Source organism: Phycodurus eques, chromosome 20 (genome assembly GCF_024500275.1).
Source record: "Phycodurus eques isolate BA_2022a chromosome 20, UOR_Pequ_1.1, whole genome shotgun sequence".
Classification (NCBI taxonomy): Eukaryota; Metazoa; Chordata; class Actinopteri; order Syngnathiformes; family Syngnathidae; genus Phycodurus; species Phycodurus eques.
In genome coordinates this window covers 14336241-14353872 of record NC_084544.1, presented here as the reverse complement: position 1 = coordinate 14353872, position 17632 = coordinate 14336241, and the positions used below count along the sequence as shown (strand labels likewise).

General features: G+C 45.6%; 1 protein-coding gene, 1 long non-coding RNA gene and 1 other non-coding gene across 5 annotated transcripts; 2 read left to right on the top strand and 1 right to left on the bottom strand.

Moving 5' to 3' along the window:
- The first annotated feature begins 1430 nt into the window (after window positions 1–1430).
- Window positions 1431–5092, top strand: LOC133395606 (uncharacterized). Of its 3 annotated transcripts, XR_009767258.1 has the most exons (8): window positions 1431–1534; window positions 2058–2241; window positions 2342–2390; window positions 2883–2910; window positions 3089–3155; window positions 4216–4331; window positions 4748–4799; window positions 5015–5092. It is a non-coding gene; the product is annotated as an uncharacterized LOC133395606 (long non-coding RNA). The 3 variants fall into 3 exon arrangements; XR_009767257.1 differs by having other exon boundaries at window positions 4748–5092; XR_009767259.1 differs by having other exon boundaries at window positions 1529–1614; window positions 4748–5092.
- LOC133396191 (small nucleolar RNA SNORA8) lies at window positions 3897–4037 on the top strand. The gene has a single exon (XR_009767328.1). It is a non-coding gene; the product is annotated as a small nucleolar RNA SNORA8 (small nucleolar RNA).
- A 6831-nt stretch (window positions 5093–11923) lies between the features above and the next one.
- Window positions 11924–15348, bottom strand: txnipa (thioredoxin interacting protein a). The gene is made up of 6 exons (XM_061665085.1): window positions 14894–15348; window positions 14600–14675; window positions 13853–14000; window positions 13414–13773; window positions 13013–13297; window positions 11924–12930 (listed from the first exon to the last, which is right to left on the bottom strand). Exons 1-6 carry the CDS (start codon window positions 15144–15146, stop codon window positions 12883–12885), a joined length of 1170 nt encoding a protein of 389 aa, XP_061521069.1. The 5' UTR covers window positions 15147–15348; the 3' UTR covers window positions 11924–12882.
- Between the last annotated feature and the right edge of the window lie 2284 nt (window positions 15349–17632).

Sequence of the window (17632 nt, the reverse complement as noted above, 5' to 3'; positions counted from 1 at the left end):
ATCCATCCGTCCATTTTCTGAGCCGCTTCTCCTCACTAGGGTTGTGGGCGTGCTGGAGCCTATCCCAGCTGTCATCGGGCAGGAGGCGGGGTACACCCTGAACTGGTTGCCAGCCAATCGCAGGGCACATAGAAACAACCATTCGCACTCGCAGTCATGCCTACGGGCAATTTAGAGTCTCCAATTAATACATGTTTTTGGGATGTGGGAGGAAACCGGAGTGCCCGGAGAAAACCCACGCAGGCACGGGGAGAACATGCAAGCTCCACAGAGGCAGGACCGGGGATTGAACCTGGGTCCTCAGAACTCTGAGGCTGACGCTCTAACCAGTCGTCCACCGTGTCGCCTCTATGATGAACCAAATGCTGCAAAATGAACCATCTTAATTCTACTTTGGCTTGCACTTTGCGTGGCCCACATAAAATGTGCAGTTGCATGCTGGTCTACAGAGCGTGCCATCAGTGGACTGAGAGATTGAATCATTCAATGGAGTGATATAAAAAAAAAAAAAAAAAATTCGGTGCACTGGGTCTGGCAAACATGAATGGTTACCGATTGATTAGAACATCTGCCTCACATTTCATGGGTTCAGATCTGGCCTTGTGTGGAGTTTGCATGTTCTCCCAGTGTGAGTTTTATCTACGGAGTCTGGTTTCCTCCCACATTACCAAAACTTGGTAGGTTAATTGAAGACTAAATTTCCTCTAGTTGTGTGAGAATGGTTGGTTGTCTACAGGCTATATGCCCTGTGACTGACGTGTCCAATTCAGGGTGTACCCTGCCTCTCGTCCAAAGTGGATGGATAGTTGGGTTTGACAAAGAGAACTTATATGACCAGCTCAATTTCAGACAACTATTGTGCCAACTAGTTGGACTCCTTGGTTCCAGTAAATGAAATGTATAGCTCCAACCTCCCATATGTTGTAGAGTTCTGTATAAACTGGAAAAGGCTCTTACTGGTCCAGTATGACACTTCTGTACCAGTTTTTAAGCGCGGACCCTCAAGGTAGGGCTAGATGAGTTGCACTCGACTGACCTGCGCAGCGCCTTCACCTCAATACTTACAAACATCTTTGGCATTTTTCTGCATTCCAGAAAATTGGACCGAAGTGGAAATCGGACCCTAGAGGATGTAGTTTTTGTATTTAGTTTGAAACGTAATGTGAAAGGGACAGATGGAAAAAAATATGCCTTTGTGATATATTTTATAACTTTGTCAAGGATTATGAATCAAAAGTTTGATAATTACTGACTACTGTGGCACAAAGTAAAAATTCATTTAAAGTGAGGTCTAAACACTAAATCGTAACATAAAATATAAATACATTTCAAGGGTAAGGAAAAGAATGCAAATTACGAATCTGTAGCAGCAAGAAGCACAATTTAGCATTTATCGTAAACCACTTACAATTGTCGCAACGCGCCGTATAAATAGTTTTGCAGCAGCGTCAGTCGTTCCTTTGGTCTCGGGCTTGGCAGGGACCGACTTCAGACCAGTTGGAGTCGGGTTGCAAGCAAGTTCCCTGAAGCTGAGGTACAAGCGCACCAACTGGAATAATGTGCTTTTTTTTTTTAGATAGACGGAAACTACTGGATGGTGATCCATTTACTTTGGTAACATTTATACACGTTGTAGAACAGCGACGTTAGCTTCCAGCTAGGCTAGCTAGATTCTAATGCCTTTCATCAGCGGTGTTTTGTAATTTAATCATGGTGGAGAGATGATTGATTAGGCCTAACTTTATAAAACATCTGGACGTTTTATAAAGCCAATTCGTTTTGTGATTTCGTTATTTCTTTACGCGATCGCCGAAATAGTAGCGCGAGCAGGCCACGGCCAACTGGGCACGTGGCTCGTCGCATGCTAGTTAACAAAATCACCAAGATCACCTCCATCTGTTTGTAATGTTAACCATTTCTTCAATATTCTTACTATATATGCCTTCAGCGGGTTCACGATGCCTCTCAAAGTAGCATTGTTCCTGGCAAATAGCTTAAATTCGTTACATGCTTCATGTTATATGAGTCCATTTTTCAAATTCATGTTTAATGTTCAGGTCGTCCCATTCCAAGTCGACTGCCACACGTTTGTTCACATTGTGGGGGATGGTCCTGTGCAGTGGGCTCTTCTTCCCATGGGAGCTGTGGCCACATTACATCAAGTTTTGCTTTCACCTCAGCACGACTGGTTGCTGCACGGTGTCAATGAGGCCTGATACATTACGAGTCTCTTATTTATAGGTTCGTGTAATTTTGTTGTGGGTTATTTGCATGAATAGTCTTTACTTAAACGGCACTGATGGAATTCGGATCCAAACCTGAATGTGAAATTCTCTTGCAGGATGGGCTCTCATTGCTTTTGCGGCTGGCGATTGAACCTGGGATGTGAGGTTAGTACTGCTCATGTCATTGACAAGAAAAATCAAAGCAGTCAAAAGTACCCTATTCCCTATATATAGTGGCCTGTGCTTTAAAGGATGCCCCCACCCCCCCAATAATGCACACCACCAAAAGAAGATCGCGGAAAAAGTATAATGAAGTGATGATCGCTTCAAAGAATAATCACAAATGCATTTGTGGGCCCATTTAGTTGAATACAAAGTTCAATACGGAGTTCTGTTGTCTTAAAAGTAATAAGTTGCTTGGGTGAAGGGTTAATTGCGTTAATCAAACGGCCTGTTGGGCACAGCAAGTGCTTTAGTCCTGTTTGGTGGGCTGTCAAGTTCTTGCAGTGCAAAGAGCAACAAATCCTCTTGCAACCCACTGCAGTCCACTCTCTGCTGTAGTGTTACTTACGAGAAATGACACTTTCTAGACACGCTGTCATTTATTGTTCTGTTGAGGTCTTTGTGTCTAAAAGTGGTTGTGTTTCATTGTGCCAGGTACAGAAGCGGACCCTTGGCCAGCTGGGTAAGTTGTTTGCTTGTATTTTGTCCACAAGCTACAGTTTATGATGATTGGCTAAAATATGTTCAACTGCGCTGACTCGTGAGTGACAATTGCCTTTCTGAACAATCTGGGGACTTTGTGACGGTGCAATAAGCTCGGCGTTGAAAGTTCACAATCGGTCTTCTGCTGCCTCCTGCAGGAGTCGCCTGCTCTGAACCTCGGCCTCCCTGACCCTTCGCCTCCCTGACCCAACACGCAACATAAATGTAAATATAATGCAGAAGCATAACTGGTTTTAGCCAGATTAGGCTGCATAATAATAATAATAATAATAATAAAAAAAATGCTTCCAATAACGTGGTATAACATAATGAGATCAGATTGTTAAAAAAAATACCTTGACAAAGGAGTAAATGTTTTTCCACTCCAAAAGTGTGATGGTTACCTCCTATTAATGGTGCACAATGACATTAAAATAGATGCATAGTAGGTCATCAAAAACTACAGGTTTTTTTCCTAACACTACTATAAGCCACTGTAACATTGTGCACATTTTAACATTCTGTCGTGACTTGACGTACTGCAACGTCAAAGTGAAATGAAAATTGTACTTTAATAATGTCTTAAAACGGTTAATGATTGCATGCAAATATATTGTATTTAAAAGTTACATGCATCTGAACTCTACTTAAATGTATTGTACTTAAAAGTAAAGGGGGGGGGAAAAAAACATTCTACACATGAAAAGTGAAGTTTTAAGCAGGCAGTATGCATAGCTATGGCGATAAGCTTTAATCTGTGTTTGGTTGACCTTTTATCTTTTAAATGTTTTGAATTTTATTTGCATGTACTTCAGTGGTTGCTACAGCTGATGGTGAGTAACTCGTAGCAGACGCTAAGAATCGCTGAGTAAGGCATTAGCTTTTGATTTGGCTATTGTATTGGCTCTCATTCGTAGTTACGTGCTCGTACCTGTTGGAGGCCAGTGAGCATTTGTGCCAATGTTCAGCACTGTACGGTGTCTGCAGCCAGCTGCTCCCATCAGCAGGCTTGTTCAAATGTCAGTGCCAGAGCGAAGTCAGCACGTGGCATCGTTGGGCGCCTCGCTTGCGTGCGCGGGGGGTCCTGGTATGACTGTTGACACATCACATTTTGGGCAAAAAGTCGGTGGATATTGGTTGTTAGGCATCGTGACCAACGTTTTATGACGTCAGAACTAAATGCGTAATGAAAAGCGAGTGTAGCGTCTGACTTGAGTCTGCCGTAACTAGTTCAACTGGTCTAAACTATTATTATTATTTTTTTTTTAACATGCGCTTCGTCCAGGTTGGGATGAAGCTGTAGTCTTCGAGCAGGCATTGCTCAGGCCATTACGTTCCTTGCCTTGTGTTTGGGGCCTCACGGGTGACGGACGCGACTTCTGAACTTGCATCAGTGCCACGGTTTGTCCTTTTACATCTTATTAGGGCTTTTAGAAATATGCATGTCAACACAACATTTTGGAACGCTTAAAATGATTTAATAATCAATCAATCGGCCAAGCACTAGTTGTTGTACTTAGCACTGTTGGTATCTGCAGCCTGCTGCTTCATCAGCAGGAATGTTCAAAATGAAGTGCGAGAGCAAGTCAGCATCTGGCATCGTTGGTCTCCTTACTGCCAGTGTTTGGAGTCCTGGTACGACTGTTGAAACAAGCTGGCCCTCAGTGTGCCTGCTGCCTCATATTGAGGAAAAACCCAGTTTAGGCTAAAGAGAATATTTTTGTACATGATTGAATACTGCTTGTGTAAAAAAAAAAAAAATAAGAATCCTGTAAATGCGGCCATCGTACAATCTTGTTTTGTTTTTGTTTTCACAGTTGACCGATTTGCTTGTTCCAGAAGTGTCTTGAACATAAAACGACAATGTTTGTAAGTAATAATGATTTTTAAATAACTGGGTATATTGGTCATATACCAAGGCTTTCAGGTAGTTCTGTTCCTGACTTGCTGTGGACTTGACCAGAAATAAAATCCATCCCAGTGGGCTTCTGCAGCAGTCTGCTGAGAAGACTTGTTGGGAACACGATGTTAAATGGCTTTTTATCTGTTTAGTGGAGTTCTGATTTTGTTTTTAAACTTGACAGGCCCCGTGATGGACGTGAAGGGTTGTCATTGATCTGCTTTTGGTTTGTAAGCAACTAATAAAACTTTTTTAGAAACTGTCCTTTGTCACCGGCCTTCTTTTAAAAAAAAAAAAAAAAAAAAAAATGCTCAAAATGTAGCACTTGTATCTATCTGAAGTAGTACATTTGACTGTCCACTATGTGGCAGTGCACCCCCATATGGCAACATTTCAGTAGGATATGACCCAGTGACTTTATCTGCCCTGTGGTCTTTTGTACACTGTGTACATGAGTGCTTCAAAAATAAATCTGCATACCGTTGTCCACTAAATGCAGCTCCAAATGCGTATTTTTTAATTTTTTTTAATTGTTTTTTTTACCTTCGGCTGGGGAAACCAAAATGATACAAGTTGTTGCAAAGCTTTACATGTTTTGCATTGTATTTCACTGGAGATTAGTATGGAGGAGAAATTACTGACGTGGGACCGTGCAAATTCTTGTCTGGCAAAACGGCAACATACCAAAACGTGCTCATGCCGTCATGCAGGGTTGAGTTGTTCACAGAAGGACCAAATGGGTTCCTTTTCTCAAGACAGGACTTCTGCAACACTTTAACCTTCACAGTGCTCAGTTTGACCTCAAATATTTACCGTCTGTGGTTATCCCCAGAGTATTATGTTGCTAGTTTAGACATAAATGCCAAAACCATTGAACTAATGCCAGAAGTAAGTCATTAAGCTGCAGTTCGAACAATACCGTACTTAGCTGTATACACACACACTGGCCGCGTCATCAACGAGGTATTTGTGTTTACAGCGCGGAAGAACTGGACTGCATATGCTGAGCTGCTCTTAAAATATTGCCTCCCTTATTTGGCTACATGTGAGCGTCGAGGTGCGAACTAAAATGCTTTATACAACTTTAGCACAATGGTGTGTGTACATTCTCACTTTCGGTCATTGTCGTTCAGCTTAAAAAGTGAAGCGTACTTGAGTATTCAACGTGTTCCTAATATTTGGTCACTCTTGTATGTAAAATTAGATGGCGGGTGGGAGGCTCAGCCCCCCCTCGCACAGTGACATTTCCCTCCGTTGCTCATAAGATTGTGCTGTGCCTGTGTGTATATCTGTGCAAACAGGTGGACCGCAGTGGCGCATGCATCACAGTTGGAATCTAGAGCGCCAAGTCTGTAACGCATTCATGTTTGTGTACATTGCATCACTGTGTTTTGCACTTGTAAACAGCAGTGCAACTGGAAGCCTAAATTTGGGAAGGAGTCTTTCTTGGAAAGCGGACATGTTGGGCAGGTGCAGACTAATTCTGTCCATTCACCCACCAAGGTCTATCCTCTATCCCACCACCTTTCACCTCATTACTTATTACACTTGTTGTTCCGGGCACACACACACACACACACACACGTGAGGTACTGTTGTGCTTGTGCCGATACCAAGACAACGCGAAGGAAGACGAACATGGTAAATGGTGCTTCTGTCACTTCCTTCGCATAGTACAAAAACTGGAGTCCTAAGCAAAATAAGTGACCGGATCATCTGTCCATTCCGTGTTCCATCCTCCTCATGAATCTGGGCAGGACAGTGCGTACAGCCTTGTCACAATTCTGATGAGCACCGTGATCCTCAGCGACACCATGGACTTGACTTCAAGGCAAAACCGAAGGAAGAACGACAGTTCATATGAAAGACATGAGAGGGATCCCATATCACCAGTGGATTCAAAAAGAAGATCACTGAATGTCTTCAGAAGCTAGAAAAAGAGGAAGGAATTGACCGCCGCGTGCACTCAGGGGAAGCAACACCTTGCAATTATGAACTAAAAAAAATTCATAAGGAAGGAGCTGCACTCGTGTAAACAGCATTAGCTCCCCCACCTACAACATTGCCAAAACATACATAGCCACTCTTCTAACGCTATTTGATTGGAAATACCCCAGCCCATACTGTATCCACAACGCCACTGACACGTGTTTCTATAAAGCGGGTTAGACGCATACTGATAATCAGTACAAATTTGGGCATTTCCCCCTCCCGATCAAAGGCAGCAAAGGACCAACTTATCGGGTGTCTCAAAAATGATCTTGAGCGGTGAACCTGTGGTTGTGTTGAAAGTGATTGTTCTCCCCGATCTGCTCGAAAAACAGCGTGGGGCGACAATTGTAAAATGTTGAACCCGTTCAAAATATCATCACAATTCTTGCGTGTGGTCCATCCACAGACTCCACGATTGTGACGTGAAATGTAAAAACTGAAAATTAGGGAGCTACCTGAAGCTTGCGCTGTTGCCTTCACAGATAAAGGAGCAACTGCTTGTTTTGAGTGTTTGCATAGTGTCCCCAAAGAAAATGTAGGTTTCAAGATAAGATGGCCTCGCTCCTTCGATTTCTTATTCTGCTACTATTTCTTCTTTGTATTTTCCAGCAGTCTACGCCATGCTGCCTTATACAGGTCAGTCTTAATCCTACGACAGAGAGATACAGTATCTGAGGACCCCAAAAAAAAAAAAAAAAAAAAACAAGACACGGAATGTTGTGGTCCCTTACGTGGCTGGTTTGTCTGGGAAACTCAGAAGGATTTTCTCCAAACATTCCGATGCACTTCAAAGCCTCCGACAAGAGCTGATTCACCCCAAGGACAAAAATGCCAAGAGGCAAAGTCAGCAATGTTGTTTATGCTGTGCATTGTCGCAAGGAGGGCAGTGACCTCGAGAGAGAACGAGCAACTCTTAACACAACATAGGAGCGGTAGTAGAAAACAAGTCTAAAAGTAACCGGCAGCTTTCGAGTGCTCAAGCGTGAAACGTTTCAGTCCCCTCAAAGCAGGCGTGCAGTTCTCTATGTTACACTTTCCAGCATTTCAGCACCAAACAGTGACGATGCAGACAAAGCGCCACTTTTGACGCTCAGAGATAAACAGCTGCCTTATCTGCCACGCGGCAAAATCGAACGACGTCGGCATCAGAGGAATCGTTAGCATACCGTGCCGTGAGAAAGTAGGGACCAACGGTGGTCGATACCTTCTCAAATTCTTCTACCGTATATTTGCATCGTTACTCCACTTGGTTTAAAATCATTAAACACATGTAAATATCAGATCAACAGAATATACAGTTTTAAAATGGTGATTTTAATGGTTATTTTATCAAGTAAAAAAACCCAAAACGATTCAAAGCTACCTACCCTTTGTGTGGAAAAAGTAATGACCCCGCTTGTTAAATCATGAATTAACAGTGGCTAATCAATTTTTGTGGTTCATTTTCTCTGACCACACCCATGCCCGATTACCCCCAACCTGTTCAATCAAGAAATCACTTAAATAAAACCTGTCTCACAAAATGAAGCTGGCCAAAAGATCTCAAAAAGCTGCAACAAAATTCCATGATCCAAAGAAATTCAAGAACAGACGAGAAATAAACGAATTGACATCAGTCTGGAAAGGGTTACAAAGCTTTTGGATTCCAGTGAACCATGGTGAGAGCCATTATCCTCAAATGGAAAAAAAACATGAAACAGTGGTGAAGCATTCCAGGAGTGGTCGGCCAACAAAAATTACCCCAAGAGCACAGCAACGACTCATCCAGGAGGCCACAAAGGAACCTGGGTCAACATCTAAAGAACCGCAGGCCTCCCTTGCCACAGTTAAGGTCATTGTTCGTGACTCAACAATAAGGAAGAGATTGAGCAAAAATGGCAACAACCGCTGCTGACCAAAAAGAACAAAAATGCTGGTCTTACTTTTGCAAAAACAAATTAACACATCTGAATCATTCCTACGACTTTTGGGGCAATATTCTATAGACTGATGAGATCAAAGTTTAACTTTTTGGAAGAGGTTTTCGTGTAAATGCAACACAGCACTTCAGAAAAAGAATAAACATGGTGGTGGGAGTTTGACGGTCTGGGGCTGCTTTTTCCATTCAGAACCTGGGCGACTTCCTGCGATTGATGGAACCATGAATTCTGCTCTTTACCAGAAAATCCTGAAGGAGCGTGTTCGGCCATCAGTTCATGAGCTCAAGTTGAAGTGCACTTGGGTTGGACAAGCACGACAACGACCCTAAACACACCATCAAGTCAACTTCCGAATGCCTTTAAAAAAACAAAGTGAAGGTGTTGTCGCGACCAAGTCAAAGTCCGGACTTGAATCTGATTGAAACAGAAAAACAAAAAAAACCTCTCCATTGTTGCTGAATTAAAACAACTCTACAAGGGGGAGTGGGCCAAAATAGCTCCACAGAGATGTAAAAGACTCATTGCCAGTTATATACAGTGGGTACGGAAAATTTCCAGACCCCCTTCAAATGTTCACTCTTTGTTATATTGCAGCCATTTGTTAAAATCATTTAAGTTCATTTTTTTCCTCATTAATGTACACACAGCACCCCATATTGCCAGAAAAAAATGATCATCCTTAAAATGGTTCGACATGTTCATTGGAGTCCAGCTGTGTTTGATAATTCTGATTGGACTTGATGAGGAAAGCCACACAACTGTCTGTATAAGACCTTACAGCTCACAGTGCATGGCAGAGCAAATGAGAATCAGGAGGTCGAAGGAAGTGCCTGAAGAGCTCAGAGACCAAAATTGTGACAAGGCACAGATCTGGCCAAAGTTACAAAAAATGTTCTACTGCACTTTACATTCCTAAGAGCACAGTGGCCTCCACAATCCTGAAATGGAAGACGTTTGGGACGACCAGAACCCTTCCTAGAGCTGGCCGTCCGGCCAAACTGAGCAATCGGGGGAGAAGAGCCTTGGTGAGAGCAGTAAAGAAGAACCCAAAGATCACTGTGACTGAGCTTCAGAGATGCAGTTGGGAGATGGGAGAAAGTTCTAGAAAGTCAGCCATCAATGCAGCCCTCCGTCAGTCGGGGCTTTATGGCAGAGTGGCCCGACGGAAGCCTGTCCTCCGTGCAAGACGCATGAAAGCCCGCATGGAGTTTGCTAAAAAAAAAAAAAAAAAAGCACCTGAAGGACTCCAAGATGGTGAGAAATAACATTATCTGGTCTGATGAGACCAAGATAGAAATTGTTGGCCTTAATTCTAAGTGGCATGCGTGGAGAAAACCAGGCACTGCTCATCACCTGTCCAATACAGTCCCAACGGTGAAGGATGGTGGTGGCAGCATCATGCTGCAGGGGCCCTTTTTCAGCTGCAGGGACAGGACGACTGGTTGCAATTGAAGGGAAGATGAATGCGGCCAAGTACAGAGATATCCTGGACGAAAACCTTCTCCAGAGTGCTCAGGACCTCAGAATGGGCTGAAGGTTCACCTTAAAAAAAGACAATGACCCTTAACGCAGATAAAATACCGAAGGCGTGGCTTCAGAACAACTCCGTGACTTTTTGAATGGCCCAGCCAGAGCCCTGACTTGAACCCTAAACCCAATAAGTATACCCACGTCTGCTCGGTGCCTCTCACCGTGGGCAACTCCAGAGTGGAAGAGAGTCCAACCCCTCTCAAGAGGACTTGTACCAGAGCCCAAGCCGTGGGTGGAGGCGAGCCCGACTTCTGTAGCCGGGGATAGAATCGCCAAGGTCCCCGCCTTCGGCCACTGCCCGGCTCACACTTCACCCGACCTCTATGGCCCCTCCCACAGGTGGTGAGCCCATGGGAAGGGGGACCCACGTTACCCTTTCGGGCTGTGCCCGGCCAGGCCCCATGAGTGCAGGCCCGGCCACCAGGCGCTCACCTTTGAGCCCCACCTCCAGGCCTGGCTCCAGAGAGGGGCACCCGGTGACCCGCGGGCAAGGGAAACCTATTTCCATTTATTGTATTCATCATAGGGGTTTTCGGAGCCGTGCCTTGTCTGGTCCCTCACCTAGGACCTGTTTGCCATGGGTGACCCTAGAAGGGGCGTGAAGCCTAGGATCAATGGGACACCTCCACCGTGATAAGGTGACGGCTCAAGGAGGTGTCAAATGTCTTCAGTATACAACAAAAATAAAGGAATTGACCTTGCCGTTCCAGTCCTGTTGGAAGGGGACTGTAGTTTCTATTAAAATATTCTAAAAAGTCTACACACCTCTGTTCTCACGCCAGCAATGAAATCCTGCAATGCGACGTGATTGATCTCTATCCTGATAAGGCCTGTTTTTATCAGTAAAGTTAGCTAAGACTTTTGTCAAATTAATTTATTGCTGTGCGCTCAACCTCTGTACAATATTTACTTCTTCGATGATAACATTCATTACAAATCATTCTCTTCACCAATAAAACTCCAAATTGCAAGTCTTAGTATCTTAGCATTCATGTTGACTTGTGGTTGTCAGAATGTCCAATGTTGTCAGGCCCCTCTCCTACAGAATCATTTTATTTTGGAGCAAACTAAAACAAAGTTGGCCAGCTCAGGTTTGTCCTAATTGACCCTTTCTTGTATAGCCTTTCCCTTTTTTCCCCTCTGTTGTTATTGAAATAAGGCAGGTAGCAGGAACTCCAGTCAGTGACAATATATACCTAAACACGTGTTTTCTTTATGCGTATAGACCATACTGTCGGACAAAAATCCCCATTTCGGCTTAGCGGTTCCCACGTATATTTTTGGGCGAACGTCTAAACACAAATTGGGTTTCGGATCAGTGTGTGCTGCCTTACAATTGGCTAAAACTTTACAGTTGCCCGTTGCGTTGGCACGCACTTACAAATGCACCAAATCAACCATTTTTTAAAAAATCAGATCAGTCGCATTCAATTTAGTTCAAAAGTACTCATGCACTAGCTTGGATTTACTGATTGTCTGTTTTTGTAATTCTATCGACAAGCATCTATTAGCAGGATACAGTATTTCAATGAGTAAATATGAATAGTATGCTACATTTGGAAAATACCTCCACTTAACTGATTCGTCGCTTAAGTAAGCTGTAATTCAAAGGTGAATTTCAAATCAGTGCAGAAAATGGACAGATACAAGAACATTTTTCAAAATGAGTTTATTATAAAAACATTACAAAAATACAAGTATCAAAGATGCATAATCCAAACACACTTGTTTTTACAAATCAGTCTTGGTTTTGTGTCCTGAAGACAGGAAGCTGTGAAACAAAAACAGCAAGGATCTCCAAGTGAAATGTTGTCTTCGACAACAGAAAATCAGGTACAGATCAGGTGTTTTTTCCCCCTCCATTATCCCAACATTGAATAACTAAAATGTTGAGTGTAAAATAACTATGGCAAGTCGATCAATAGTATGTGACCTTTCAAAATCCTGTTTGGCACTGACAGGGTATAGAAAAGTGCATGTGGGTTTGCAAAGCTAATGTAAGGTTCCACCACAGGCCTCAACCACCGAAAATTCCACATCAGATTCAAATAAAAAGCACTTCAGGCAGTAGTACAGCAAAATGCATCAAAAAAAGTGCAACAACCTTCAACAGAAAACCTCTCCAAACAAATATGTTCATGAAAACAAATATATAACAATGAGGTTCTGTCAGCATCCAGGCAGGATTAAGCTACCATTAAGAGTAATCCGTTCCAAGCCCCAAACAAATGCTAAGAGTAACAGGCAAAAGGAGGGTTTGTCTATTGATGACCCTGGAATGACAACGCACGGTGGGGAACTAAACCCGCTCCAGAATCGAACAGCACGCAGTTGGGGCTGCCACCGTAATCAAGCAATAAAGTGACCGCCAACAGATAGAATTGGGACATCTTATTCAGGAGAGGTGGAGCGGGGCACGCTCGCCAGCTCTCGGCCCCGCAGGGGAAGACTCGGGCGGCCGAGTGCAGAGAGAACAGCTCGCACGACGGCCAAGCACCTTTCGTGTCCACCGCATCTCCCGATGCTTGGGAGCTTCTTTCTCTTTTCCACTAGCCTTAGTCTAACAGTCTCTTGAGAGCTGGAGCACAGTTGTACAAAACGCTGAGGCACTTCAGCACACTGGCAACATGTGAGCATTGATGTTGAACTCCTCCTCAGTCTGGAAACGATGGAAAGTTCAGTTAGAAACTGGCAAAAACCCTCTCACGAGCATGATGATTGCTAAGAGGGAAAACACGAACCTCTGTGTACACCGGAAGCGGCGGGAAACAGAACGACGGCGCGTTCATGAAGATGGGGCTGTCGTCGCCGTCGAAGGCATCCAGGAGCGGCGTGAGCGGCTGATCCATTCGGAGGTCGCTGGTGACGTCGCCGTAGCTGGGGAGCTCGGGCATGCAGAGCGACACCCAGCTGACCGAACCGTCCTGGCTGCTCACGCTGCTGCTCCGACTGCCCAGACCGGCGGTCCCGATGACCAAAGGCAGCTCCAAGATCAGCTTTTCACTCCCGGGGATGTGGATATAAATCTTAAAAAAAAAAAAAAAAAAAAATGAAATATCGAAACATTAATGGCTATTATTATTGATACTCGAGGACGGGCATCGGATCATTCATCGAATGATTACTTTTGAAAGTAGATTACCATTAACGCATACTCCATGCGGATTAGGTCGCAGTCCAGCTTTGACGGTTTGATCTTTGGCACCCGGATGGTTTTGCCCTGCCAAGCGTCACACATTCCGGAGATGATGTGGTTCCCTCGCACCGACGACAGCTTCTGGCGGAAGACCTTGGTGCGGCCGTTGGCCTGGTAGGTGTGCTTGGCGATGATGGCGGCCTTGGGAACCACGATGCGCGAACACGTGTTCTCGAACTTGGCGTTGATGCAGATATCCTCGCCCTCGCAAAACCCGCGTCGGTCGATTTTGGCGTTGAGCGACACCTGGCCGTCTGGGATGAACATGCAGGTGACTTTCTTCTCTTTCATACCCCCTGTAGGACACTGTGCAGACATATTCCGGGTTAAAATCTAGGCCCCGAGTCTTCCCGGTCAACGTTTTCGTTTTGTTCAGTGAACCAACCAGCAGGTCTGGCGTGTTGACATCTAGAGGTTCCTCCACTTCAAAGTGTTTCTTGCACTCAAGGGTGGGCTGCTGCGGTCTCTCAAGCTTGGCCTTTACATAGTAGTGGACATACCCAAACTTGCCTTTGTAAGACGACACCAGCTTCCTGTAAACAAACGTACACGAGTATTATGACACTTCTCTCATTACAATGTAAACATTGATGAGACTGCTTCGTCAGCTGACAATAGCCCCCCTTTTCAAATCAGCACACATTTGCCAATTTCTTGCTGATTTTTAGTTTTACTTTACACATTGACCCATTACAACATAAGACAAGGAGAATTCCATTCAAACAAACAAACAAAAAAGACCATTTCTTCTCAGTTGTAAAGTTAAATGCTAAAAGGACCAACTATTGTAAAAAGTCAAATGTTTCATTCAGAGTTCATGTCTTTGTTGTGGTCAGTGCTAAAGGACCCGACCCCAAAAACGTTATGGTGACAGGCAGCACAACTAACAGATGGCAGAAGGTTAACAACCTGTACATCAACCTGCTGCTCAGAATGCGTGAACACATTCTGACGTGCACAGTTTTTGCACTGAATACGTCAAATAAAAACTTTTTTGCCATCTTGTGTTTCGTGACGTGAGATTTCAATCGAAGTTGGGGGGCCCACTGGCTCAATCGGTTTATGTCAATAGCATTTGCAGAAAATTGACTCAATAACCACATTGCAACGCCATCCGAGAAAAGACACTGACCCTTGTTGGGGGAGGTCCAATCCGAAGTTGTACTCGTATTTGTTGCCTGGCCTCAGCAAAACTGAGCCGTCAGAGTCTGGGAAGAAAAAAACAAAACAAAGATCATCGATGCCATAAGCGTCGAATACAGTTTCAGCAATCCAACAAATAACAGTCGGTTCGTGTTTTCCGCAGACTCCTGCGACTCTCGCCGTTGATGTTTTCGTCGCTGTTCCCATAGAAGGAACACGAGTTTGCCTTATTGTCTTTTCGCAAACACGCCATAGTCTAAACGAAAGTGAAACAGGAGCGTACCCGTCGGCTGCTCCTCAAGGCGCAAAACGGCTTCGTGTCGGAGGTACTCGGCCTCCTGTCGACAGCGCTGCTTGCCCTTGGCGTACTCCACTTTGGCGCATCCCAAGCCGAGAAGCCTGAGCGCGGACACGCGCGTCACTTCGTTCACCTCCACTTCCACGCGCCCCGACAGCCTGTCCCCGCCGCAATAAAACGTCTTCGAGTCCGTTAAAACAATTTGGAACAGCTTCACTCGCTTCATCATCGCCACCATGTTTGCCTGCGAGGACGAACGACGACAAGTATAAAAAGTGTGGCTCGGCTCGTCGAGCAGTCCCGGTGCGAGCCGCTAGCTTGGTCTTATAAGCGCGACGTCAACAAGGCTCGCGAGTTTGTTCCAACTCGCCCCGGCTGCTCACGCGGAGCGAGCGTGAACACGCGTGAACAGCGCCGCGATTGGGCCGAACGGCGTGCGCTCGCCCGGCTCGACCAATCGGCGCCCGGCGTCGACGCGTGAACACCGCGTGCTCGCGGCAGCGCAGCAACGTGCTCAGCTCGTGCGCACAGGAAGCCGAGCGGGGTCGCCAGATACCGAAAGCACTTTCGGAGTAAACAGCCCGCGCTTGCGTCGACGACAAGCTTTGCCAAGTGCGACAGAGGCAGACCAGGAATTGTTTTGTGATCGAAACGGGTTTCTGCTCGCTAATTGCTTTCCGTGAAAAACCAGACGACTTCTCATCACGTGCCTCAGAACAAAATGTTCACTTTAACACTTTGTAAACAAGATGCTATTTCATCTCTGTTTACAGGTGAGTTGTGCATGCCGTTTTGGTTGGGGGCATACGACCTCTACGTTCTCAATTGTTTATAGCTCGGAGTTATGCGAGATATGCCCAAAACAAAGGAGTTTGTGGGTCACAGGTCACGGTTGCAGCGCGGCACACCGCAAACGTTTGCACGACCTGCGACCCACTTTGCGGGTTTCGAGCCCAAAATGAAACCCCCAGCACCGCTAATAGTCGGGAGATTATTCATCATCCGTTCGTTTGACTTTGTCCTTTTGAAACAAGCTCCAAAAGTGGATAACCATGTGACATTTTGACACAATGTTTGTTCCGCCCAGTGATATACATTTGTGGTTTAAGTGCCTGGCTTAAATAGGTGGAACGTTTTACATCTCTACGACTCAATACCAACACGTTACTCTCTTTATCATTCTACGGTTCTGCTGCATTTAATCACAGCCCCCTGTTTATGTCGTTAGGGAGGACTTGGCTGATGTTTTCTTTTTTTCCCCCAGCTGGGAAACAGATTTGATTGCATTTTCACTCATGGAAGCAGCGCTTCATCACCGAGGCCCCAAATTACTTGAATCAGTTAGTGTAGTGGTGTAGCGCCACACTTTGACAAACACAAATATACCCCCACCCATAAAAAAAAGGGACAATTTAACATGCCAGTTCTCCATTTTCCATAATACGACACCTTTTAATACTAACAGTGTTACTTCACTACTGCTCAGTTCAGATGGCAAAGGATCAACTCGTACGTGCCTTTTGCTTTTTATTTAGCTTTTTGTGACACCAAAAGCGACAAAGAGCATATGCATCGAATGTTCAAAGCAGTAAAAACAGTAAAAACATGAGAGGTTAAGATAGACTTTTTGTTTGGTACATTTAACAGTGGTTGCATGACAAGTAAAAATCCATCCATCCATCCATCCATTTTCTACCGCTTATCCGGGTCGGGTCGCAGGGGTAGTAGCTTTAGCAGGGACGCCCAGACTTCCTTCTCCCCAGCCACTTCATCCAGCTGTTCCGGGGGGAACCCGAGGGGTTCCCAGGCCAGCCGAAGGACGTAGTCTCTCCAGCGTGTCCTGGGTCGTCCCCGGGGTCTCCTCTCGGTGGGACGTGCCCGGAACACCTCACCGGGGAGGCGTCCGGGAGGCATCCGAATCAGGTGCCCCAGCCACCTCATCTGACTCTCATCCTCCCGGATGACCGAGCTTCTCACCCGCTCTCTAAGGGAGAGCCCGGACACCCTGCGGAGGAAACTCATTTCGGCCGCTTGTATCCGGGATCTCGTTCTTTCAGTCACGACCCACAGCTCGTGACCATAGGTGAGGGTAGGAACGTAGATCGACCGATAAATCGAGAGCTTCGCCTTTCGGCTGAGCTCCTTCTTAGCCCCACAACATCCAGAGCCTTGAGGAACTCCGGGCGAATCTCATCCACCCCCGGGGCCTTGCCACCGAGGAGCTTTTTAACTACCTCGGTGATCTCAAACCCAGAGATAGGAGAGCCCGCCTCAGTGAACCCACACTCTGCTTCCTCATGGGAAGGCGTGTCGGTGGAATTGAGGAGGTCTTCGAAATATTCTCCCCACCGACTCACAACGTCCTGAGTCGAGGTCAGCAGCGCCCCATCCCCACGATACACAGTGTTGGTGGTGCGCTGCATTCCGCTTGGCCAGCCGGTACCCATCAACTGCCTCAGGAGTCCCACAGGCCAAAAAGGCCCGATAGGACTCCTTCTTCAGCTTGACGGCATCCCTCACCGTTGGTGTCCACCAACGGGTTCGGGGATTGCCGCCACGACAGGCACCGACCACCTTACGGCCACAGCTCCGGTCGGCCGCCTCAGCGATGGAGTCGCGGAACACGCTCCACTCGGACTCGATGTCCCCCGCCTCTCCCGGAACATGAGCAAAGTTCTGTCGGAGGTTGGATTTGAAACTCCTTCTGACAAGGGATTCTGCCAG